Source organism: Terrapene carolina, unplaced genomic scaffold (genome assembly GCF_002925995.2).
Source record: "Terrapene carolina triunguis isolate 2854851 unplaced genomic scaffold, T_m_triunguis-2.0 Scaffold35098, whole genome shotgun sequence".
Taxonomy (NCBI): domain Eukaryota; kingdom Metazoa; phylum Chordata; order Testudines; family Emydidae; genus Terrapene; species Terrapene triunguis.
Genome location: NW_020699449.1, coordinates 10,798,039 through 10,824,781, shown reverse-complemented (window position 1 = coordinate 10,824,781; position 26,743 = coordinate 10,798,039). Strand labels below are relative to the sequence as shown.

Genomic DNA, 26,743 nt, shown 5'->3' with positions numbered 1-26,743 from the left:
AAAAACAACTACAAAATTGTTCAGGAGACTAGGTTTGTATGTTTCGAGCAGCTGTGGCTGGGAGTGCCTCATATTTGTCAGTAGCAGACCTCTACCCTATTCCTTTCTCTCTACTCGTGTTTTTGCCCTTCCTCCACAATCCCCAGTATCCATTGCTCCTTTCTTCTGAGCTCTCAGCACTCTTTTCACCACCACCAGAGTATAGCTTTCCCTATCGCTTTGCTCATTTTCAGCTTCCCTGAAGAGCTTTCAAAAGAGCAAAATGCCAAACCCATTTCTTCAAAATAGCCTTTTCACGCTAGCCGCCCCAGAAACAAAGGCGGCAGTCCAGTCCCTGCTGTGAGAGAGGGTAGAGCATGTATACTTCAGAATGTTGGGCAGTGCTCAGATACCATCATGATGGGTGTGAGAACCTACATGGGTGGGTGGATGGCTGTGGCTGTGAGCTGAAAGCAGCCAAGCTGGTCTGGACAATGGTTCCCATCCTGCATATGTGTTTTGTTTCGTTGCACTCTGTCCCCTTTATTGTTGGTTCAAACACTGACTCATGGTGCTGTTGAAGCGATCTCACCCACAGGCACTCTAAACATAGTAAGCGTCACGCCTGGCACCAAAGATCTGATAATCGAAATAGACAAGACAAGGGGTAAGAAGGGAAACAAGCACAGAGAGGTGAAGTGACATGTCCAAGGTCGTACAGCAGGTGAACGGATGAGCTAGGAATAACACCCAGGTCTAAGTCCCAGTCGAGTGCCTTACCCGCTGGATCATGGTAACACTTCCTGCAAACATTCAGCAACACATTTATCACAGGAGATTCACCTAATGAGGCAGGTTTCCTATATTCCTCTAAGTAGACCGGGACCAGATCCTACATTTCTTATGTGCCCCAAATTCCCGTTGACTTTGCTATACGTTTTCCAGGCACAAAGCTTAAGCTTTCTAGTTCAGATTTGAAGTATCTGCTTTGATATTGAGTATTTTAATTGGCTGAGTGAAGCACAGTGCTATGCTCAAATTGATGGCATATGGATGTTTGTTTGGCTGCAATACGGTAACTTTTCAACGCCGCATCCAATCAATTCCAAAATTTAACAGCGTGTTCTAGACATCATGAGGAAGAACCATAGTGATTTTGGTGAAAATTGGAAAACCTGAAGGGAGAAATTTGGGGGCACACAAAACTCCTTGTGTCAGGAAGGGAGTGTGGCAAGGAGCTCCTGAAATAGGCAGGGATGGGAGGGTGGCATTCAGGGAGCTTGTACATCAGTGCAATGTAGTGATCTGTTCATATGAAGAAGACTAGCTCAGAGAAGCATTTAATGTAACTGTGGGGATGGAATAAGCATGGCTAAGTAGTTTGGCAACTGCGAGATGTGCTCTTTAGGGGTGCCAAATATTTGAAAATCCTAAGCTTTAATAATGTTCTAGAAGGCACTTGGAACTTCCTCCCATCAGTGATGCACAAGGCAGCTACCCTCTTTGAAAGGGAGAATTTGAATGAAAATATCCTTCTGCAAATCCTACGAAAATTAACCCACCCAGAACCAACCCCAAGCAAAAACAGTCCTTGGTTTCTCCCTGCAATGCTTCCTTCTCAGCTTCTCCATCCCAGGCAGGCTCCCAGCTGCCTCTGTCATCTTCTCTTCCTATTAAGGGCCCTATTTCTGCACAGCTCATTGTAGTCAGCACCAGTATTTCCCACATGGCCCCAGATGCTTTTACACTGTCTGAGACACATTGAGATCTAGGGGTGCCCACTGCACACCGCTGAGCCAAAACAGAAACAGACTTTTGGAAGAGGGATTTGGGTGGGAGGAATGGCACTCCACAGCCAGACAGAAGTTTGAGACTGACCTGGTGGTGAATGGACCTAGTGTTTACAGTACTATCCCTGAAGCTCTGGCAGCCTAGGCCACTGCTTAAAGTCAGGCCTATGGCATAAGGTAAAGTGGAGTAAAGGCATTGGACTGGCACTTGGGAGAGACGAGTTCTGTTTGACTCTGCATGGGAGAGAGCCTGGGAGTGTTTAAGGCAGACGCTAACTGGTGGACAGTACAGGCTGGGCAGGTTGACTGAGGGAAGGCAGGGTCCACATTACAATAGGTTACTCGATCAGCGAGGCAGGATGGGGCTAAGTTTCAAAGAGCCTGGAAGGGAAAAGACAAGAAGCTTGTATTTGCAGAAGTAAAGGGGGGAATCCAGTGTAGGGATTCAAAGATGAGGCTGATGTGGTCAGAGCATTGAGCCAAGCAGGTGACTTTAGTAGCAGCAGCGTTTTGAACAGACTTTACTGAAGCAACTTTGCAGTAGTCAAAGCCAGCAAGGAGGAGGAGAAAAAGCCAGATGTGAAATGGCGAGGATGTGTCTGAGAGTTGTGGTTGTGTGGACAGAGAGGAAAGGCCAAATTTGAGAGATGTCCTATAAGGAAGTCACAAGATTTAGAAATGGCCTTAATGTGTGGGCCCAGTGAGAGTCCTGGAGTGGAAAGTGTTGCCCAGGTTACGTGTCTGACTGACTGGGAGGATGGTGGTTGTATCCATGGCAATGGAGGAAGGTGGGAGAGGGAAGGGTTTGGGAGATCAAGAGCTCAATGTTGGCGTTGTTGAGTTTATGATGATGATTGGACATGCACGAAGAGGTATTACAAAGACAGGCCAAGAAACTAGATTAGGTGAAGGGAGATCAGCAGAGCGGTAGATTTGAGAGTCATCCGTATAAAAATGGCAGTTAAAGCCATACGTGCGGATAAAAGTACTGGGGGTGATTGTGTAGAGGGAGAAGAGGAGGCGGCCCAGGTTAGAGCCTTAAGAGACACCCAGAGAAGGTGGGTGAGGGGAGGAAGATGACCCACCAAAGGAGACACTGACAGAGAGACCAGAGAAGCAGGAGGAAAATTATGAGAGGACAGAGCCACAAAAGCCAATAAAGGACAAAATTTCAAGAAATAAGGCATGTTTGACAGTGTCTAAAGTTGCCAAGAGGTCAAGAAGGGTGAAAGTAGAGAACAGACCCTGACATATGGCCAGGAAGCAGCCATTCGAGAGACCCTCAATGATGAAACTGTGTTGTTTCAGCTCTTTTAAGCTGGTAGATAAATTAACAATAATGTTGTAGTTCATGACCAGTTACGGTGCTAATTAAACTTTGCCTTAAATGTCTTTGTTTAAGGACAATGTTTCTGTACTTTGGAAGGATTGTCTCCCACTCTTCTGCTTACGCATTTTCTGTTGAGTCAAAACAAAAAAGAGAGAGAGCTGGCAATGTATTCAGTGGGACTCTCCGGCTCTACTCCCACATTTTTTTCCTAAATGAACTGCTCTCTCAAACACTTACACTTTGTAGATGAAGAATTCAACAAAGGAGGAAATATGCTAATGATTTCCTAAGACGCTAATAATCTGCAACACTGTAGGAATGACACGGGCTACCCCGAAACATCTGGCTTAAAAGGAGAAAACAAGGAGGCACGTGCAGAGGGCCGGAAAATATTAGCATGTCTCCTGAGAAGTGTAAGTCTGTGTTAATGGTATGTGGAGACCTTTAACGCTATAGCACTGGCTGTAGTTAGGTTTAAACACAAACTCTCTCCATTTACAGACCTTCCCTATTCCATAGAAGCCAGGGGCTCTGAAGAAAGTAGAAGAAAGAGAAAGCTCTTTCTCCCTTCCAGCAGCAAGAATGTGATGGAGCTACACATTTTCCACACATGATTGAAAAGTCGGGACTCCCAAGCAGGGTCAGGACATTACTCTGGTGGAAATCCCAGCACTCCTCCTTTCCGCCAGATGGCAACAGTCCTGGGCGGCTTAGTATGACATTGTCCGTGCAGCTCCCTGCCCATTCCCCTTCTTCCATATCTGCCTCTAACCAGCAGTTGTCTGCTAAATGTTCATTCCCAAAGAGTTTTACTGGGTCCTTCAGGACTCCCCTTAATATTCTCAGGTGTCAGCAGCAAATTTTGCCAGCCCGCTATTCACTATGTCCTCAAGATAATTAATAAATATATTGACTCCTGGTTCTAACACTGATCTCCAGGACACCACACTGTTAACTAAAGTTGGTTGAAATTTGTCCACATTCTATGGAGAAAATAGTGCAGAAAAAAGCATCAGAATTTTTTGTAATTCCCCCTCCCTCCCATTTTTTTTGACTGGCTTCTCTTCCATGCTGAAAATCAGCCATTTCTTCCCACTTCTCCCTCCATCACTACTAATCCATGACAAAGACTTGTAATTACCACTTTTCCTGAATAGCCTCTTATTTGTTTTACTGTGTAAATAGATGCAATATTACACAATTACATGCATGGTACTAATTATACAGTCTCTTGTACTTAGGTCATTATGTAATGCCATAATTGCATGTCCTAATTACTGCGTATACATGTAACTACCTAATTATGCGTTGTGGATTGTGGCTGTGATTAGAGGATGAGTTTTTACTAATTAAGGTTATGTAAGTAGGTAATAAAATAATTCTTGACCTCTTGTTCCATGCACTAAAAATAATTTGCAAACAAAAATAGGATATGAAACGATATATCAAATTTGAACACCAACCGATACTGTACCTTGAAGGAAATAGACCTGCTTCAATGTAAACCTTGTCTGGACAATATAATGCACTCATATGAATGATCCTTTAACTGATTGTGCTGAGGTATTATTGAAAGGCGTAGTGTAAATTGGCCCTTGTCTCAACTCTGCAGGAGTGTGTGATTTATCTAGTGATTGGATCTATTATATGCATCCTGTCTCCAGCAGAGGCATTGTCTATTGGTGGTTGAGTGTGTAGAGACCGAAAGCCAGCTAGCATATATGCTGTAGTCAGAAGCAAGCATATAGTGGGAATTCTGCTCAGAGGAGCAGCAAAATGTGCCCCAACTGCATCTCTCCAGTCACTGCAAGAAATCCTGCTCTCGTCCCTATAGAGTTCCTTTTGCACAGGATTCACCAGCAAGCAATGTCTCTGCCTTTGCATCCATGTGTCAGCCAGAGCAAGATTTACCCTAATAAAAGAATGGAGTCACAGCCTTAAGCCATGTATTACCCTGTCTGTTTCAGATCCCTGGTAGTTCTGCATGTCTCTGGCAGTGATCTATGACCCTTCATGTTACCAGGAAGTAGGGCTGTCGATTAATCGCAGTTAACTCACACGATTAACTAAAAAAAAAATTAATCGTGATTAAAAAAATTAATCGCGATTAATCGCACTTTTAAGCAATAGAATACCAATTGAAATTTATTATATTTTTGGATATTTTTCTACATTTTCAAATATATTGATTTCAATTACAACACAGAATACAAAGTGTACAGTGCTCACTTTATATTATTATTTTTATTACAAATATTTGCACTGTAAAAACGATAAACAAAGAAATAGTATTTTTCAATTAATTTTGTACAAGTACTGTAGTGCAATCTCTTTATCATGAAAGTGCAACTTACAAATGTAGATTTTGTATATAACAATGTAAAACTTTAGAGCCTACATGTCCACTCAGTCCTACTTCTTGTTCATCCAATCGCTATGACAAACAAGTTTTACATTTATGGGACATAATGCTGCCTGTTTCTTATTTACAATGTCACCTGAAAGTGAGAACAGACATTTGCATGGGACTTTTGCAGCCGTCATTGCAAAGTATTTACATGCCAGATATGCTAAAGATTCGTATGCCCCTTCATGCTTCGGCCACCATTCCAGAGGACATGCTTCTATGCTGATGATGCTCGTTTAAAAAAAAAAAGTGTTAATTAAATTTGTGACTGAGCTCCTTGGGGGAGAACTGTATGTCTCCTGCTGTGTTTTACTCACATTCTGCCATATATTTCATGTTATAACAATCTCAGATGATGACCCAGCACATGGTGTTCGTTTTAAGAACACTTTCACGGCAAATTTGACAAAACGCAAAGAGATGTGAGATTTCTAAAGATAGCTACAACACTCGACCCAAGGTTTAAGAATCTGAAGTGCGGTCCAAAATCTGAGAGGGACGAGGTGGGGAGCATGCTTTCAGAAGTCTTAAAAGAGCAACACTCTTATGCGGAAACTACAGAACTGAACCACCAAAAAAAGAAAATCAGCCTTCTGCTGGTGGCATCTGACTCAGATGATGAAAATGAACATGCGTTGGTCCGCACTGCTTTGGATTGTTATCGAGCAGAACCCATCATCGGCATGGACGCATGTCTCTGGAAGGGTGGTTGAACCATGAAGGAACGTATGAATCTTTAGCGCATCTGGCACGTAAATATCTTGAGACACTGGCTACAACAGTGCCATGCAAACACCTGTTATCACTTTCAGGTGACATTGTAAACAAGAAGCAGGCAGCATTATCTCCTGCAAATGTGAACAAACTTGATTAGCTGAACAAGAAGTGGGACTGAGTGGACTTGTAGGCTCTAAAGTTTTGCAATGTTTTATTTTTGAGTGCAGTTATTTTTTTGTACTTAATTCTACATTTGTAAGTTCAACTTTCATGATTGAGATTGCTCTACATTATTTGTAATAGGTGAGTTGAAAAATGCTATTTTTATTTTTTACAGTGCAAATATTTGTAATCAAAAATAAATATAAAGTGAGCACTGTACGCTTTGTTTTCTGTGTTGTAATTGAAATCAATATATTTGAAAATGTAGAAAACAGCCACAAATATTTAAATAAATTGTAGTCTATTATTGTTTAACAGCGCGATTAATCGCAATTCATTTTTTTAAATCGCTTGACAGCCCTACTAGGAAGTTAATTTACCTGTAATAGTTACACAATGAAACAAAAGTTATGAGTTAATACAAATGTCATTGCTAGAGTTATAGCTTTGGAAAAGCTGTCAGTCCTGGTGGTTGTAGAAATGTTCTGTGGCATATGTGCTGATACAAGGAGTAGAGAAATTAGACTTCTTTTAGAAAAAGGGTCCTCGACTTGTTCCTGAGTATAGAGATAGGCCAGTGCCACACAATTCGGTTCTGGATCCAGACTTTCTCATAGTTCATTGATAGTTAGGTGTGGTAGATGGTTAGTTTGGAGTCATCTTTATTGGGTCCCAGAGACTGGTGCTGCTGCCTATATTCTTTGTGGTAAGAGTCAGGTCCAGATCTTCATCCCCTTGTAAGTCCCCTTTGCACTGCTGCGGTGATGCAAAGGGGATTTAAAACAGCTGTAAGGCAAGATTGAAGATTTTCCTGTCGTAGAGGAATTCCCCAACAGACATGTGGAACATTCTGGACTCTGCCTCCTGCTCCAACCCGAACCTACTCACCCCTCCCTCCCCTATAAATATGAGAGTTTTGCCTGCATCAGGGCTTCTGGATTTGCTCCTCTTTAATGTAGTTTTGTATCTGATGCAAATCAGCATTTATGATTAGGGCCCTACCAAATTCACGGCCGTGAAAAACGCATCAACGGACCGTGAAATCTGGCTGTTGTTGCTTACTTCTGGGCTGCTTTTAGAGCTGGGCAGCTGGAAAGTGGCGGCTGCTGGCTGGGCGCCCAGCTCTGAAGGCAGCAATGCTGCCAGCAGCAGCGCAGAAGTAAGGGTGGCGTGGAATATACTGTTTGAACACATCCACTAAATTTCCTATTTATGCCGTGACCAACCTATGAAAAATGTGATTTCTCCGCGATTGAAGTAGACCCCTCTTTATGATACCAGCACTATATCGCACTGATCAAACGCAATAGAAGCAAGTTTAGATTTGTAACGTACAAAATAGAATTGTTTTTAAAAAGGAATTTTAGAAACTTCAGTTTGAAATCTTTGTTAGGTCAGTAAATTGGTTCAGAAAGTGAACTGAGACTTAATGAAAGTAAGACCAGTCAAACTTGGTTGTGCACAACAAATAAATATACAAAAGCGCTTTTTAAAAAATTCCTTCCTACTTAAATACAGTTAAAAAGCAGAAAATATCGAATAGCCAAACTCGACGGTTTCTTTAAAATTTACATGACTTTCAGCTAATGGCTCATATATTTGTTGCTTCCTGTTGTGAACAAAACCCCTTCAAAGGTTCTTGAAAAACAGAGCTATTCTTTTAGGACACAATCCTGCAAAGTGCCAGCTGTCTGCAGTTCCCGTTCCAGCCTATATGTGTTGCAGTTATTTGGACCCCAAGCAAACAAGTATTTGAGTTTCAAGCTGAGTGCTTCCTGCTGTGGTATTTATCAATAGCATACATGATAAATGACAGCAGTAGCAGTGAGACTAGCTGACAATAGGGAACATTGTGGGTCTGCACTATGGTCTACAGTTTTATTAGTGATTTTTGAAACCATTGCCTCAGCAGCCATTCTGCAAAAGCACAAGTGGGGGGAAAGGCCAGATTCCTCAAAGGGACTAATAGGTCACTTTTCTGTATAATATTTTAGACAAAGTGAACAGAAATGCTACTTTGGGATTGTGTCTGTTTTTCAGATTGAATTGATGATTTGCCAAATTCCTGTACTTAAAAAGAAGAGTTCAAAAATACCCTGCTTTTGATAACACCTACTGTTTTTTGCTGGCTTTCCATAAATCTAGGAATTCATGTATTCTCCCTTGATTTGCTAAAATTAAAAAATGAGTAAAGCCTGTTCCTGAAAACTTGACTCATGTGAGTAGTCCCGTGAAATTCAGGTTGAATACTTGCCTGAAGAAGAGATTCAGCATCTGGCCCATTCCAGAATAGGAATGGTATTTATTATGTTATTTAAAATCATTCATTGAAGTCAGTGGCATTGTATCAGGCAAGAATGTGACCCAGTGGACATAGTTTGGGGGACTGGGAGGCAGGAAATCTGAGTTCTAATGTCAGCTATGCTACTTACTTACTCTGTGTCCTTGGGCAAGTCAGCTGACCTTTCTATGCTTTAACTTATGAATCTGTAAATTAGGAACTGGAATTGACTGCGCAGAGATATTGTGAGACTTAATTAATGCTTATAAAGCTCTTCCAAGGGATGAGGTGAAAGGTACTATGTGCTAAGTGGTAGTGCTGGCATTAAAAAAATCTGTCAAGCCTTTGATGACTTGGAAGCCCAAAGCTAAAATTTCAGCAAAAATCTTGAGCACTTGTATAAAATGATCAGAAGGGGGGTGTATGGTATCCAGATGGGAGATATTTAAATGATGGTTTTGCTGTTGCTGCAATAGCTCTTCCAAGTTATTATACGATGTATATTCTTTAGTATAAAAGCATTATTGATTTGTCTTTCCTTCCCTCACTACATATGGATGCTTTAATCTTAACTTTAGGAAACGCTAGGATTTGCTTTCCAGATGGTGTTTACTATTTTTGCTCTTGGCTTTCTGCATAAAAGAAAATCTCTCTTCATAGGACTTTACCATGGTTTTGTTCTCTTTCCTTTTAGAAATCGTCCAGAATCCCTGAGGATGACATCAGGTTAAGAAAAGACAAAGACCGAAATTGTGCCAATTTCCCGGAGCCTGTTAGTGTACTTGTTACAAAGGAAGAGAAAATGGAAATCGAAGTCCCAGTCTCGGAACATACAAACATCACTGTGGTGGCGTCAACACATCCTGTAGACAATCAAACCCACTTCTTTTCGCCTGCTGCCAGTCACAATGGACTTAAGGACAGGCATGAATCCCTGGACAGTGAAGTTGCTAAAGAGATCAGATATCTAGATGAAGTGCTGGAGGCCAACTGCTGTGATTCTGCTGCAGATAACACCTTCAATGGGACATGCTCCCCTGAGCCAAGTGCAATCCTTGTGGATGCCTCTGGTCCATCTGTTCCTGTTAACAGTGAGTCAGTACCCAATGAAAAGGACGTCATAGTAGCTGGCAGGCAAGCATCCCCAGTCATTGAACAGAATGAAACCAATGTAATGGCTGAGAAGCTGAAACCTAATGGCCATTCTTCAGATGGACAGAAAGAGGAGCTTTGTGGCAATCTAAAAATGCCGGCGAGTCCAAGTTCTTCAACAAGTTCCAGAAGATCCTCCAAGGATGGAGAACTAACCTTAACTACTATTAAGAAAGAGGCTAAGTTTGAACTGCGAGCCTTCCAGGAAGAAAAGAAGCCAGCCAAGCTCTTTGACGATGAGAAGGAGAAGTACAGCGTCCGGAAAGTGAGGCCATCAGAGGAAATTATTGAACTTGAAAAGGAAAGAAGGGAGCTTATTAAAAGCCAAGCGGTAAAGAAAAATCCTGGCATCGCAGCCAAATGGTGGAACCCACCCCAAGAAAAGACACTGGAGGAGCAATTAGATGAAGAGCATCTAGAATCCCACAAGAAGTACAAGGAACGCAAGGAGAGGCAGCAGCAACAAAGCACAACACCAACATCACCAAAACAGGTGGCCTATTCCTTTGTACCTCCAGAGCCAGGCTGTGTTAAAAAAGAAGATATTGTCACAGAACAGATAGATTTTTCGGCGGCCAGGAAACAGTTTCAGTTAATGGAAAATTCAGGTCAGTCTAACAGCCAGATTGCACCAAAGAGATCAGGGGCACCCAAAATGTTCTCTATCAAACCCTTCTACAAACCCCTTGGCCCATCGCAAATAGACAGGCCAACAGTTTCCATGACAAGACCTGCTTCTGTACCGCTTGAGAATAATGATATAACCATTGTAAAAGCTCAGAAGGTCTCCTGTGTCTCAGAGGGTCATCCTATAAATATTCAACGTAGTCCAACTGACCCAGTAAAAGAATTGTCTTACAGTGATGCCTCAAAGACTGGACAGACCACAAAATTGTGGGCAGATGACAGTGAATTCATGAGTGCGAGAGCAGTCTTCATGGTGGTAAAGGACGATGACCCTGGCATTTTAGATCAGTTTTCGAGGTCGGTCAATGTGTCTTCTCCTCCAGAGGAGCTGGACTCTGGTTTGGATGAATTGTCGGTGAGATCTCAGGATACCACAGTCTTGGAAACTCTTTCCAATGATTTCAGCATGGATAATATCAGTGACAGTGGTGCTTCTAATGAGACTATGAATCCCCTCCAAGAAAATTCACTTGCAGATTTCTCTCTACCGCAGACCCCCCAAACGGACACCCCCTCAGAGTGCCGGGTAGGTGTTTCCAAGTCATTTAGTGACCATGGCTTTTACTCCCCTTCCTCTACATTGCTAGACTCCATGCTGGTTGATGACCAGCTGGACTACCATGCTGGCCTACTAGTTCAAAATGCAATTCAACAAGCCATAGCTGAGCAAGCTGACAAAACAGACTCTAAACAAGCGACAGATAAAGCGGAGCGGAAGAACTCTGTCAAAGGCCAGGAAGAAGTCAGCACAGAACCGTGTTCTGAGAAGGAGCAGAGCACAATGTTTGAGCCACCTCAGGTGTCTTCTCCTGTTCAAGAAAAAAAGGATACAATACCAAAGACTTCAAGAGATGAAGACTCAGGACTCAGGGAAGGGAAGACTTCACAGCAATCTTCTGTATCCCCCACCAGCCAGCCATTCCTTGTGGAGGAAAACAGGCAGGAGGTCAGCTATTTTAGCAAGTACTCTGAGGCAGCCGAGCTTAGAAGCACTGCTTCCATCCTGGCTACACAAGAGCTCGAGGTGACCGTGGGTCCTTTTAAGCTAAGGTCAAGAAAACAGCGGACTTTGTCGATGATAGAAGAGGAGATCAGAGCAGCCCAGGAACGAGAGGAGGAATTGAAGAGACAGAGGCAAGGTCTGCAGATGGCACAGAGTCCCATCACAAAGAGCGCGCCTCCACTGCCCACCAGAATGGTGGCTTACAAAACTGCTCCAGGTAAGAGCCTGAAGTTAAATATCTAGCATAATAAGAGATGTGGTGTAGGGTCAGGTTAGTTTTATTTCTATATGGTTTTCTGGCTGCCATCTTCAGATCTCTTTTGGGTTTATTGCATGACTTTGCATGAATGGAAACTGCAATATCCAAAGACAGCAGAGTGTATATTCATCCAAGACAGGCACATTATCCCATTACACTTAGGCCTGGTCTACACTAACCCCCCAAGTCGAAGTAAGGTACGCAACTTCAGCTACGTGAATAACGTAGCTGAAGTCGACATACCTTACTTCGAACTTACCGCGGTTCAGACGCGGTCCACACGCGGCAGGCAGGCTCCCCCGTCGACTCCGCGGTACTCCTCTCGTTGAGCTGGAGTACCACAGTCGACGGCGAGCACTTCCTGGTTCGATTTATCGCGTCCAGACCAGACGCGATAAATCGAACCCGGAACTTCGATTGCCAGCCGTCGAACTACCCGGTAAGTATAGACCAGCCCTAAATGGGAGTGGTGTATGCATGCAGCAAGTGGATATATACTCTCTTCCCCAAGCATAGCAGTGACAGGGCGTAGATACTACCAGGATGAGTCTGTAGAAAATTCTGAAGATAGATCAATTCCTTGCCACTTCCTAGTATAACATTTGTGGTCCTGGTGCTTGAATCTTGCACTATAATTGAGGACGGTCAGATGAAACACAGAAGAAAACAACAGTACTTTTTGCAACTGTATGCCTATTTGAAAAGCAACCTGCACAGGATTGTTTTAGTTCCACTTGTGCCCGTTTTTGGTTTTTATAATGTTTAAGGACCTGAAATGTTTCTTGAGTCTTCCCCCTACCACCTAACCTCCAGGTCTTATTCTGCTTGCATTTTACCATGGAAACAGCAGATCTATCAAATCTGGTTTTGCTGGAGAGCTTCACATGGGGGAGGAGTCTCCACAGATACATATTATGAGTTCCTACACCTTAACTGATAAGGTGTGCATTGGGTATTGGACTTAGGTATTAAAAGTAAACAAAGTTCTTAATAGACTGACTAAAATTACCTTCCTGTCTCGGTGGCTCGTCTTTCGCTCTCTTGTTTCTTGTTGTGGTAATTGCACTAGTGTTCCTATTTTTAATGGTTAAAAGCAGCAGAAAATCTCCCTCCCTGCCCCCACTTCTCCAAAACAAAAACAAACTCAAAGGCCGCCTTCATACATCATAAAAAAGACAGAAATGACACAAGCCCAATTTTTTTTCTTTGCAAGTCTTCTTTATGGCTATAGACTCTGCATGGTCCAACAGTATTCTAAATGTCTCATTAACAGAGAAACCAGGGGGGAAAAGTTTCGTTAAAGTTAGGGGAAGATGTAAATGTTGATCCAAATTTGTTTTCCTTTCCACTGATGGAATCAGAAGCAAGAAACTTGAAAGGAGTTTGGAAGGCCAATTCCCAGTAGGGGGGGATTCTCATTGGAGGAGCCCATTACCATGGTCCCTGTTCCCATGGAAGTCAATGTGGACTTCAACAGGAGTTGGGTTTAGATTGCAGTGCAGTGTAGTGAATCCAGATGTGAACGATATCCATAACATAAATAGCTAACATTTATTTTTGTTTCCTTTATGTAAAGAGTGTGGTTTTGGTCTGTGTTTCTTGCAGAAAAAATGTACCAGATGTTGGTAACTTCTTTGAAGTGCTATTATTATCCCAAAAAACAATATGGAGAGGAAGCTCCATAAATTGAACCAAATAGAATATTTTGCCCTATGACCCTGCAGGGTTTGTTATCCCATGTGCTAAAATGTGGGACCAGATCCTCTACTGGTGTCAATTGTCACTGCTCTGTTTGCTCCAAAGGAGCTGTGACAGTTTACACCAGCAGAGGATCTGGCCCATTAATTTTAAAGACTCAACAAAGATTCTGAGGTTTTAAGGCAGCCGGGATCATTAGATCCTCTAGTCTAATATCCTGCCTAGCATAGGCCATAGAATTTCATTCAGTTACCCCTGGAGTGAGCTCAGTAACTTGTTTGACTAACCTATATCAAAGAATGTGATAACACCACACAAGATAAGACATGTTGGCCCCTGCCTTGAAAAAACGCTTCGGTTGCAGCTCCAGGTAGGAGAAATGTGGTTGGGGCTGGTTGCATTTCATTTGTAAGTATTTTGGGAAGACTACTGAATCTAATATTTATTTGAATAGCGCTGCTGGAAAAGTGTGTGTTTCTCTTACTCTTATTTTTCCAGGCAACAAATAGTTACCTTGTTTTTAATGTTGAGATGCCAAATATAAATGATATTTTTATGGGAAGATGACATTTATATTTGGAATGAGCCAGTTTGGACAGGTTTCTCTAAGCATGTCCTAAAACTGGAAGTTCAAGAAAGATCTCGGGTCCTTTGGCACAGCCTGCGTTGCTCGAACAGGCCTCTGTTATAGGCGGCATTGATGGGAATTGATGGTTCCTTGGGGGCAGTTAATCCACCCCAATGCATAAGCAACTCCCCAAACAAAGCTATGAAAAAGAACTCTGGCAAAATCGCATTGAAAGGCCCATGATCAATTGTATTTTAACCAGCATGGATTGAATCCTCAGCTGGTATAAATCAGCATAGCCCACTCGAAGTTGGTGTTCCAGGATGAATCCATACAGGTCATCCTAGTTTTTCTTGCCCTGTTAGCCCACAGACTAAAGGTGTTTTTTTTGCAATCTTGGGAGAAGCAGCATAAAATACAGAGATGTATGTAATTAACTGTTGCTGACGGGTGGGATCTTTAGAGGTTGAGATAACTGTTTTTAATCTTTATATTTGCAGGGGCAGGTCTTGGCCATAAACCTGGTTTCATTAGCGACCAGTTATAGGGGTGAGTCTCTAGTCTTACCACACAGGAGGAAATCTACCTAGATAGCTCATGTAGAATATTCCAGATCTTTTATCTGATTGTAGGTTGAGATTTGTAGAGACTTCCAGACTAAATCACTGAAAACCTGTGTTGTTACTGCGACCAAATTGCCATTTTTGAAGAAAGAGCTAATGTTCTCCTTTCAGCACTAATATTCCACCATACCACCCTCAACAGAATGGGATTGGAGTGAGCATGTGGAGACTGAAGAATTGGTTACTAATCTTAAAGTGGAGAGGGGTAAACCCATCAAAATCATTTTGAGGAGATGAAGCAATTGACTTTACAGGCGTCAACCTCCCTGTACTTAGAGATGTCATTGTTGTTCTGCTCTGCAGTATGATAGATGGAACAGCTTTACTTGAGACTCATGTTGATCCCTCAGTGTTTCATCTCTTAATCTAGTCCTTTCTTTTTGTTCCTCTGAGCCTAGCATTTGTGGATTATGAAGAGATACTTGTTACCTTTTAGGGAACCGAGTTTGTATTATGACATAAATTTAGGAGAAAAATACATAATGTGAGCGTATTGTGAAGCCACTGATATTTTAAAATTTGCCAATTACCTTAAATAACAAAGGGCCTGATTCTGCCACTCTTATGCATGCTACAATAGTGCCTTACTCAGTGAGTAGTCCCATTGAAATCAGTACTACTCAGCAGGAGCAAGAGTGGTTCTAAATCAAGTGGTTTTCAACCAGGAGTATGTGTACCCCTGGGGGTACTCAGAGGTCTTCCAAGGGATACATCAACTCATCTAGATATGTAACCTGTTGTAAAAATAGGCAAATAAAAAGCACTAGTGAAATCAGTACAAACTAAAATTTCATAGACAATGACTTGTTTATATTGCTCAGTATACTATACACTGAAATGTAAGTACAATATTTATATTCCAACTGATTTATTTTATAATTATATGGTAAAAATTAGAAATTAAGCAATTTTTCAGTAATAGTGTGCTGTGACACTTGTATTTCTATGTCTGATTTTGTAAGTTTTTAAGTGAGGTGAAATGGGGGGTACACAAGATAAATCAGTCTCTTGAAAGGGGTACAGTTGTCTGGAAAGGTTGAGAGCCACTGTTCTAAATAACACTACCTCAATATTTGGTGAATTTTAGGTGTTCCCTGTAGTAAGTGTTGGCAAGCAGAGGGAATACTGCAAATAGTGAGGTAACCACCTCTATTTATCTATGGCAAAGCTAGCAAGTTGAGTGTGTGACCACTGTGAAAGGCAAAAATAAATAAATAAATAAATAAACCCAAACAGGCAAAAAACTTAAAACAGTTTTGGTCGCTTTTATTGGACCATTCTATCCATTTTAAGCCTGATGCACCGTCTGTGAAGTCCATGGAAAGTCTCCCATTGACTTCACTGGGCTTGGGCTCAGGCCCTGTGAGTATATGCACTATTTTACAAAGTTATACACTGTTGAACTCAAAAAAATGTGAGTAAGATGGTCCTTGCGAAAGGTGGGTAATGCTGGGGTACACAAGCCCCTCTTACAAATGGTTAAGTCTGCACCATGGGGTCCATTCCATAGGGCCGAGTCCTAATTTGAACAACTAAAAACATAAGAATGATTTTGCTGCAGTAATTTTCATGCTGGACTACTCAATAAAAATTTGCATAGAAATCCAATGAGTACCCGGTATTATAATGTAATATGCCTGCAACGTAGAGTTCCTTCCACCAGGTCTGCCTGGATAAGTTTTCTAGTTTGTATGTATAGCATGCTAGGGGTGGGGAAACAATATACATTGACAGTGGGTTTTCCATGGTCTCTCTGTTGTACAGCAGGTAGAAGTGAGAGGGGTTTACATTTAATTTTACACAATATCTGGCAGAGGAAATAGGAAACACATTGGCATTCTATGTTGTTCTCCTCACAAGTCGCAAACTCTCATTACTTTACTGGCTGGAAACTTATCTATCTAGATCAGTGATTCTCAACCTGTTTATCATTGTGGGCTGTTACGTGGGCCGCAGGCTGAGAAACACTGAGGCCCTGCCCCAAACCCCTGCTTTGAGCAGGGGGTTGGACTAGATGACCTCCTGAGGGCCCTTCCAACCCTGATATTCTATGATTCTAATAAAATGAAAGCAGACATGCCAAACCTGCGGAAAAACCGCAGAAATTGGGCTTGTTTTTGGCTTAACTGGCTTGTGAGTTGCTTGTTGGCTAGTTTTTGGCTTGTGGCGCATTGCTTCTTTTTTTTGATCGGCTCCCGGCAAGCAGGGGCAAGGGGGAGAGAGAGTTAGGGGTGCACAGTGGGCCCACCACAGTCCCAGACTGCACGCCGGGGGGGATCTAGTCACATAGAGTGTTGGGGTTCTTGGGGAATACCTTGTTTTGGCCTTGTTTTGAAATGGGATTAGCTTGATTTTTGGCTTATTGCGAAAGTCGGGGTGCTTATTTACCGCGTGAAAGTTGGCAACTGTGAACGGAAGGTAAATAACCCAAGCAAGGTGAGCTCAGACCTTTGCCCTTCTACAAATGCTGTCAACTTTCACAATACCTGAGGGGAAATCCTGGCCTCATTGACGTAAAGGAGGTTTTTACCATTGGCTTAGGTGGAGCAAGGATTTCACCCTTGGGAGCAGATCTTCAGCTGAGGACTAGCCCTTGGATGGTTTTCTTAAAGCCCCAGGTCCTGGAGTCATATGATTATAAAATAAATTCAGCTTTTTTTGGAAAGCTTGCAGCTTTGATCTCTGAAGGAGCAACAGGAAAATGAAAAGAACCCCAACATTTTTTTAAAAGCTCATGATATTTAAGCCCATCTCATGATACTGGGGAGCCTGACTCACAATTTTTCGATGCTTGGGATTGGCAATACTGCTTCCAGGAATGATATACGAAGTTGCATGCAGATAATTTGGGTGAGGTCCTGTTTCCACTGCAGGGGCCTCTTTGTAAAATAAGGGGCCTGGTGTTCTTAATCCAAATAGTCCCCCGCACCGTCTCCCACTCCCCATCCCAGAGGTGGCTGCATTTCATTGGTGCTGGATGCATGCAGCTTGTGTAGCGTTATGGACTCTGTCCGGTTGAAGGTGCTATTTCAACAAAAAAAATATTGTTTCTATAAATTAAAGAAGTCACTCTTCACTTTACTCTGCCTCCTCTCCAAAGTATGTTGCTCCCTCCTTTTGAAGGGCGCCAGCAGCGGTGCCAGGGTAGCTCCCCAAAAAGCACCAGCGAATCATATAGGCTGTGACCCAGAAATGCAGGCCATGTCCCAACTAGGCTCTGGATTGGGTGTTGAGCTTTGAAAATCTGGTTTGCGTTGTTACAAGTCAATTGCGTTCTGCATCTTTCACACCTTTCTTACGAGCATCATTGTAAATGTACGTTCCTTTCTCTGACCTTGACCATGCTGTCCATAGAAGGATATGGGTATTCGAGCTGTCAAAGAATTAAGAGTCACAAGGTTTTATTCTGCTAGGGCTTTTGCACAGCTTTTAGTGAGAAAGCTGGTTAGAGCAAAACCATCTCTGTGTACCAGATGTGAATATGGGAAATCTCTAACAGGATGTGACTGATGCCTCATGGTAGTCATAGCTTTCCCTAAGCAAGCTGCCATTTATGTTCCTTGTTGATGTTCACGAGGCAGAAAGCAAGTTGTATCTTTCTCCCTTGCATGCAAAAACTCAGCTGTATCTGATATGTAAATACCTTTCTTTTTGTGAATTCCCTTGCTAATTAATCCTCCTTAGAAATGAACTGCAAAGACTATTTTTAACTTGTTTGGAAGATTTCAGTACAGAATAAAAACCCAAGTCTGTGGCAGTTGTTTTTCAAAATGCTAATGATGATTGTACTTTCACTAAATTTGAGATAATTACTTCCCTAAAGTGCTGAGAAAGCTGAGCATGGGAACTTCTCTTTGCCAGAGTAACAGCCACCACAGCTACCATAAGCCTACTAAGGGTACGTCTACACTTACCGGAGGGTCCGGCGGCAGGCAATCGATGTTCTGGGATCGATCCCGGAAGTGCTCGCCGTCGATGCCGGTACTCCAGCTCGGCGAGAGGAGTACGCGGCATTGACGGGGGAGCCTCCCTGCCGCATCTGGACCCGCGGTAAGTTCGGACTAAGGTACTTCGAATTCAGCTACGTTATTAACGTAGCTGAATTTGCGTACCTTAGTCCGAAGTGGGGGCTTAGTGGGGACCAGGCCATAGAAAAACCACTTCAGTCTAAAACCTCTTTTTCTCCCCCCTTTTTTCCCCCTCGGATAAATTACTATCCAGCTGAAATTTCTCACTTTCAGTCTCACTCCAAAGATTAACTTGGAGGCAAGGGAAGGGGGAGGTCGCAACAAACGTGGATGAGTCATTTTATTATTTGTGCAAGCATGAGGAAGGGAAGATCGGGAGCCAAAATATATGACCCTTCAAAAAGAAAGGGAGAGGCGTTTTTTTTCGTACGTGCATAACTCAGAAACAAGGGCTCAACTGCAGCTGGTCCCGGCTGCCGTGGTTGGACAGGTGCTAGGGATCGTCTGCAGTCAGAATGCTGCAGCTTGCACTTTAAGGTATTTCTGAGGCCCTGGGAGTTGGGCAGTCATTTACTCCAGTTCAAAGAATAAGAAAGAAGGATGGTAGCTGTCTATTAACTGTTGGCAAATTTGCCTTTTTAATGGCAACCACAATTCATGAGGAAAACTGTTTTGAAAGAAGAAAAAAAATCCGGCAACAAGCCGTTTTGTTGAAGTAGCTTCTGTTGAAATGGTTTTCCTCACGTGTAGCTGTCACCGTAAAACAAGACAACAGCTTCTACGCAGTTAATACAGTTGTTTTCTGTATGCACACCCCCACCCCACGCTGAGTATCTCAAGTACCATTGTTTGGTGGCTGTTGGTAGCTGCAGCGTTCTTAATGGTGGCTACTGAATTTGTCCCAAGTGCCAATACTATCTGTGGAATTTCTCCTCGGCCTTCCTTTCATTCCCCACTATTTCACAGCACACCAGCTGGGTGCACACACTGCACTTAAACTGGAAGAGGGAGAATGTTCCTGTTTGTGAAGGAGTGTATTACCACTTTAAGGGACAGGCTGGGGTTGCAATCAAGGAGGCCCCACCGCACCCTACAAGTGGGCTATATAAACGCAAAGAGGATGCTTGCTGAGAGGGAAGCAGAAGACACATAGGCTGCAGTGGGTAGTGGTGGCTTTCTCTCAGGCTCTAGGTAGGGTGACCAGACAGCAAGTGTGAAAAATCGGGACCGGGGTGGGGGGTAATAGGAGCCTATATAAGAAAAAGACCCAAAAATCGGGACTGTCCCTATAAAATCGGGACATCTGGTCACCCTAGCTCTAGGAGACCAATCTAACTGTAATTGCTTCTGTCCTGGAGCCTTGTTAAAAGAGGATATGCTATTTTGTTAGTGTGTATTGGCTTCTTCTTTCATCTGGGCTGCAAATTAAATCTCTTGCCACCCCAAGCCAGGGGAATTAAGGTGGGAACACTTACAACACCACGAGACCACAAGGATTGTGCGCAGGGAACTGCCCACACCTTTACACTGTCAAATAACATGGCAAATTCTGGGACTTGCAGAACCAAAGTCAAGTGCATTAAGGCCCTGATCCTTCACCTTGAAAGTCAATGCTGTTCTGGTCGCCCCATCGCAACAAAGATATATTAGAACTGGAAAAAGTGCAGAGAAGGACAACAATAATAATTAGGGGTATGGAACATCTTCCATATGAGGAGAAATTAAAAAGACTGGGACTGTTCATCTTAGAAAAGAGATGACTAATGGGGGATATGATAGAGGTCTATAAAATCATGAATGGGATGGAGAAAGTGAATAAGGAAGTGCTGTTTACCACTTCATATAACACAAGAACCAGGGTCAACCAATGAAATGAATAGGCAGCAGGTTTAAAGCAAACAGCAGGAAGTATTTCTTCACATAACACACAGTCAACCTGTGGAACTCTTTGCCAGAGGATGTTGTGAAGATCAAAAGTAGAATTGGGTTCAAGAAGAACTAGATAAATTCATGGAGGACAGGTCCATCAATGGCTATCAGCCAAGTTGGACAGGGACGTAACCCCATGCTCTGGGTGTCCCTAAATCTCTGATTGTCAGAAGCTGGGACTGAACGACAAGGGTGAGTGACTTGATAACTGCCCTGTTCTGTTCATTCCTTCTGAAGGATCTGGTATCAGCCACTGCCAGAAGACAGGATACTGGGCTAGATGGACCCTTGGTCTGACCCAGTATGGCCGGTCTCATCCCCTTATGTTTTCAATGGGAGCTTTGCTGTTGATTCCAGTGAGTGTAGGTTCAGACCCCAAGGCCACACATCCCTGGGACAAATGTGACCGCGACTACTACAGGAATAGCTATTTCAGCTCAGATTTGGAATGGAGCAGGTGAACCGCAGTTAAGGTGGGAGCCATGGGATGAGGCCAACAGAGAAACCCTGGCCAGAGATGGGACAGGGAGGACTCGTCTTCTTGGAACCAAACTCCATGGAGTAGTGCAGAGCTCAGGAGCAGGCTTGCGTAGGCTGCACAATGAAACCCTTTCAGCACTCAGTGGGGCATATGACCTACTCAGTCTTCCTGGCTGGGTCCCTGGCTCATCGGCTGGGACATCAGCACTGCACTGTCTCTGGAGGCATCCCACATTATATAAGGCAGATGGGGACCCTGCGTAAGGCTACAACTTAGTCACGGGTATTTTTAGTAAAAGTCATGGACAGGTCACAGGCCATAAACAAAAATTCGTAGCCCGTGACCTGTGCATGACTTGTTCTAAAAATACCTGTGATTAAATCTTGAGGTGGGGAGGGTGCCGGGGGAGGACGATATGGGGGGCCGCCCAGGGCCAGTGACACCAGCTGCTGGGAGCCATGGACTGCAGCCGGCTGGCCGGGGACTGGAGCCGTTCTGGGGACCGCTGCCTGGTACACCAGCCCTGGGGTCAGCCACACTGGTCCCTGTAGAAGTCATGGAGGTCGCGGAAAGTCACGGAATCCGTGACTTCGGCAGGGGCCCTACCCATGAGTCATGGCCTTGGTCTCAGAGGAGAGGTTTGTAGCTGTGAAAGGAATGGATACATCTCCCTCCCTGAGGATGGGACACTCCCCCTCAGCATCAGGGTAAGGATCTGCAGCCATTAACATAGCTGGCTTTGTGCTGCAGACCAAGGCAGGGGCCGGATGTGGTTAAGGGCTTGTCTACACTACAGCACACAGCTGCACCAGTATAGCACTGTAGTGTAGACACTTGCTACAGTGACGGAAGGCATTCATGTTTGCAGGGGAACCGTTACACCCTGCCTCCCTAAAGTACACTGGTCTCCAATAGCACTGCTACTGGTCAGGTTATATCAGCATGATCATCATCAATCCTGTTTTTCAGAAGTTTATAATTCGCTCCTGGTAGAAACGGTGCAGACAATCTCATCCTGCATCTTATTTCTATTGTCCGGTTTTCATTGTATATCGAAGTTAAACAGTTTGTCCAGTGTTAAGTCATGTGAGGGGAAAATATAGGCTGGAAATGTTATTGATCTAAAAGATATTAGACCAGAGATCCACTATTGTGATGTGATTGCTTTTGAAATACTTTTTTTATGTATGGGACAATGTCAGCTTGAACTTTATTTTTAAATTGACTAATTTCAACAGAGTCCCGTTTGTCACAGGACACCCTTGAAATAGTTTATCCTGGTTTAATATACAGAATATATTGCTCCCCTGTCTCTAAGGGTCTTCTCAGCAAGGGAGCGTGGATGGGGCTAAGAGCAACAGAACGTACTTTGCTTGGGCCCACCCTTGGTGCCCCACCCTCCCACTCTTCTGTGCACTCCCACTGTCTGGCCTCTTTAGCAGTACTGTTGAGGTGTAAGACATCCTGGCTTCTAAACTCCTCCCTGGGACCTGCAGAGGAATCCCAGGAAGAGAAGAACCCAAGCACCTGCTGCTCCACCCTCTGGGCTCCCTAATCCTGTGAGGGAAGATGGGGGCAATCCATTCTTCTATTGCTCACCCATGTAGAGGGTTGGGGAGGGAAGAACAGTTCCCTGATCCCAGAGGAAAACCAGGGAGGGGAGAGGGCTCCCTCACCAAGGCTCACATTTCTCCCCAGACCCATCCAGAGGTTTGGAGAGTGAGGAAAGGGTCTCGGCTCCTGGTGCCCCTTGGCTTGGCACAGGCTTCCCAGGAAACATCCTCCTAGCACCAAACTTGGAAGGGTACAGCAATTCTGCTGTGTCAGCTGAGCACGCTCCTACGGGCCCTGGAAGAGCATACATGAGAGCATCCCCAGCCCTCCGAAGAGTGCATGAGACAGGAAGCGCAGCTGCCCAGAAACTGAAAAAAGAGGGGGAGAGAAATCATTTCCCAGTAACTTTTCAGTTCCAGGAATCTGGGGGTCAGCCATCATCACAGCCACAGCGGAACCGCAGCATACGATTTCTTTTCCTGTTGACAAGATCAAGAAACAGAACTCTGAAGAGAGGGGTTTATGATGTTTGCTCTCTGCCCTTTCTTGATGGCCTGTAACCTTTCCAAAGGAGGCATTATGGGTTTTAGAGAACACAATATATAGTCAAAGGGAGACATGTCAAGGCTATTAGGCCAAAAAGGTACCGATGGGCTGTGATTTGGATAGCAATTTTGCATGCACCCTGAGTGCTTGATCCCATTTCTGTGGGCGTTCTGCCATGGGAGCAGGAGAAGGCTCGTAACCTTTAACTCCCAGTCTCCTCGTTGGCTCACCCGTGTTTCTCCTCTGGGAGCAAGATTCCTCATTTTACTTTGCAGCCTTTACACAAGAACTGAACAGAGCCACATGAAGCCAAGCCATGTCACATGAGCGCCAGCTGGCAACCCAGGCCCATGTGTCAGCAAATACCTTTGTTCTGGTTTGTTATCGTTGGATCACAAGCAGTGCACGCTTTCTGGATTTTTTAGATTGCTTTTTAAAAGGACTGTAAAAGCCACCATGTGACCTTGGGCAAGTCTCTGCACCTCTTTGTCTCAGTTTCCCCATCTAGAAAACGGGAATAATGATGATACTGCAGTGAAATGTACATGTAACAGTACGCTTTCCTGGATGGACTCCTAGTGGCAATATAGGAATTTATTATTTGTATTATCGTAGCACCTTGGAGCCCTGGTATTGGACCCAGGCCCCCACTGTGCTAGGCGCTGTACAAACACAGAACAAAAAGACATTCCCTGCCCCAAAGAGCTTACAATGTAAGTATAAAATAAGAGACAGCAGATGAATGCAGACAACATTCTGCAAGGAAACAATGAGATTGCACTGGTCAGCATGATAGACAGCGGTCACAGCAGACCAGGAGCCTAACTGTTGTCAAGATTTGTGTCGGCATCACTGCAAAGGAGAGTTTTAAGGAGGGATTTGAAGGAGAAAACTGAAGTGACTTTGTGGATGTTTATGGAGAGCTCCTTGCAAGGGAGAGGCAGGCCCACCTGGATGGGGAATACCTGGCGATGTTTCTTTTGTTTAATTCTGATCAGATCCCCAAAGCCTCCACCTTGCAGGGTTTTCCAGCAGGCGGCGAGATTGAGATTGTTTGGGGGTGGAAGGAGCCGCTTTCAGGTACGAGCATTTTGTACAGCTCTGAGGGTTTGTTAAAGTGACGGGGTGTTTATGCCTGAGGGAGAAATCACAAAAGACCTTGCTGGGAACACTGAGGGCCTGATTCATCCCTGCAGTACACGTGTGAGCCCAAGGGACTTACACCAGCATTCAAATGCAGTAATGCAGTGGGGAATCAAGCCCTGAACCTTTCACTTTTAACACAGACACGATTTTCCATTAGTTCCGTCAGTCGTTGGGAGTTGCTTTTATTCTCTTTCTTTGGACACCCCAAGCCCTAGCTAGCCAGGGCCTCATGCTGAGCTCTGTTACGTTGAGACAAATCTGTGTAGTCTGTGGAGTTACTCAAGATGAGACTCTAATCCCATGGCATAGAAAATCCCACAAGCCTCAGAGACCCGTTGCAATTTCTAGGGACATCCCAGTAGGTTTGGGGATGGAGTTTCCAGATGATTCTCTGTATTTGTGAATTTAAGCAAGACTTGTAATATTATAGCTATAAGTGTTGTTGGGTTTTTCCGTGTTGGGGTCAGAAATGAACCAAGCCCAGCAAGGGGATTTCTTGTTAAAGGTCTCTGTTGGCTTTGCTCAGATTTCATTTCTTTCTTTTAAAAGAGAGCCTAGAGCTTCTGAACAGCGTGCACTGATTTGCTGTGTGTGCCCTCTGGTGGCCACAGCTTTCCGTGACTTGTTCCGTGAGTCACTAGCTTTTTGATTTGTCTCAGCAAAGGAACAACTGAAAATCCATTCGCAGTCCTTCTAATTAACCCCATTTGTTTCTGTGCTTGGTTTAGTTTTAAAAAGCCTCCACATCTAGGGGAAAGTTAGTGTGACTTTCTCTACATTTCCTTTCCCCACTGTAGCTGATTATATTTAGGTTTAAACAGAAGAATTCTCCTTTATTTGTTTTGCTTCCTGTAAAAGGGCCCCACCCTCTTCTCGCTGCCCGGAAATCCTTATTTCCAAGCTCTTCAGTTTCCTTGCCTGAGGTTTGCAGTCATGGTCCTCATCCTTTCAGATGAGGAAGGCTAGACAGGGCTTCCTCCCAGCCTGTTGACACTACCCTTGAGTCAGCCAGAGGAGTTGCTGCCTGGTGACATAAGATACAACCTGTCTTCCCAGGAGACCTTCCAGCATCTGCAAGCCTAGAGAACGAAAGCCTCAGGGCCACCCGGGGGGGGCAAGTGGGGCAATTTGCCCCGGGCCCCGCAGGGTACCCCACGAGAATGCTCCGGCCCCGCCTCCGCCTTCCCCCGGCGTTTCAGCACGCCACGTCCAGGACAGAGCTAAAGAGGTGTGGCTCGGGTGGGGCCTGAGCTCCGCCCCACTCAGAGCCGCATGGTAAGGGGACAGGGCTGCGAGCTCCGGTCCCACCGGAGCCATGCCGCTGCAGCGCTGTCCAGGGGCCAGGACAGCTCCTGGACGCGGTGCGCTGAGGCTCTGAGAGAGGGGAGAGGTGGGGGTAACTCAGGAGCGGCCCTGGACAGCGCTGCAGCAGCGTGGTTCGGGCGGGGCCTCAGCTCCTGCTGCTCAGAGCCGCGTGGTAAGGGGGCGGGGCTGCGAGCTCTGGCGGGCCGAGTGGCAGGAGCTCAGGCCCCACTGGAGCCATGCCGCTGCAGTGCTGTCCAGGGCCGCTCCTGGAGGTGGCACGCTGAGCCCCCGGGAGAGAGGGGAGGTGGGGGTAAGCAGCATGGTAAGGGGCCAGGGCCGGGGGGGTTGGATAAGGGGCAGGGAGTCCCAGGGACAGGGAGGCAACAGGGAGGGGACAGAGGTTCTGGGGGAGATCTGTCAGGGATCTGTCAGGACTCGGCGGGGTGGGGGGTGGATAGGGGTCGGAGCAGTCAGGGGACAGGGAACAGGGGAGGTTGGTGGGGGGTGGGGTCCCGGGGTGGTGGCTGGGGAGGGGGTCTTGGGGGGGGGCAGTGAGAGGACAAGGAGCAGGATGGGTCAGGGATTCTGAGGGAGACAGTTGGGGGGCAGGAAGTTGATGGGGGTCGGATAGGGGGCAGGGCCAGGCTGTTTGGGGAGGCACAGCCTTCCCTACCCTAAAGCTCATTCAGCAGTTTGAGGCTTGCAGACAGCTATTTAACACAAAGAGCCAAGCTGTTATCTTTTCCATGGGGGAGGGCAGGGCCGGCTCCAGGGTTTTGGCCGCCCCAAGCAGCCCCCAAAAAAAAAAAAAAAGCCGCGATCGCGATCTGCGGCGGCAGGTCCTTCGCTCCGAGCAGGAGTGAGGGACCATCCGCCGAATTGCCGTCGAATAGCTGGACATGCCGCCCCTCTCTGGAGTGGCCGCCCCAAGCACCTGCTTGCCAGGCTGGTGCCTGGAGCCGGCCCTGGGGGAGGGATCACATGAGAAGAGCAATATCCTACACCACCTACCTCCCAACCCTACCAAGGGAGATCCCCCCCCCCTCCACTGCATTCCCTGAGGCTCCAGAGGGATTAATTCAGTGGTTCTCAAACTTTTGTACCGGTGACCCCTTTCACATAGCAAACCTCTGAGTGTGACCCCCCCCCCCCCCCCCC

The 26,743-nt window shown here is 44.9% G+C and overlaps 1 protein-coding gene across 2 annotated transcripts in view; it reads left to right on the top strand.

Moving 5' to 3' along the window:
* Nucleotides 1–26,743, top strand: part of LOC112118353 (A-kinase anchor protein 2-like) — a 389,373-nt gene that overhangs the window by 342,748 nt on the left and 19,882 nt on the right. Inside the window, exon 9 of one of the 2 annotated variants that reach the window (XM_024216622.1) lies at nucleotides 9,361–11,725. In XM_024216622.1, coding sequence (XP_024072390.1) covers nucleotides 9,361–11,725 — 2,365 coding nt within the window. Of the gene's footprint in view, nucleotides 1–9,360; nucleotides 11,726–26,743 lie in introns of those variants that run through there. The other variant, XM_026646538.1, reaches the window with a different exon arrangement.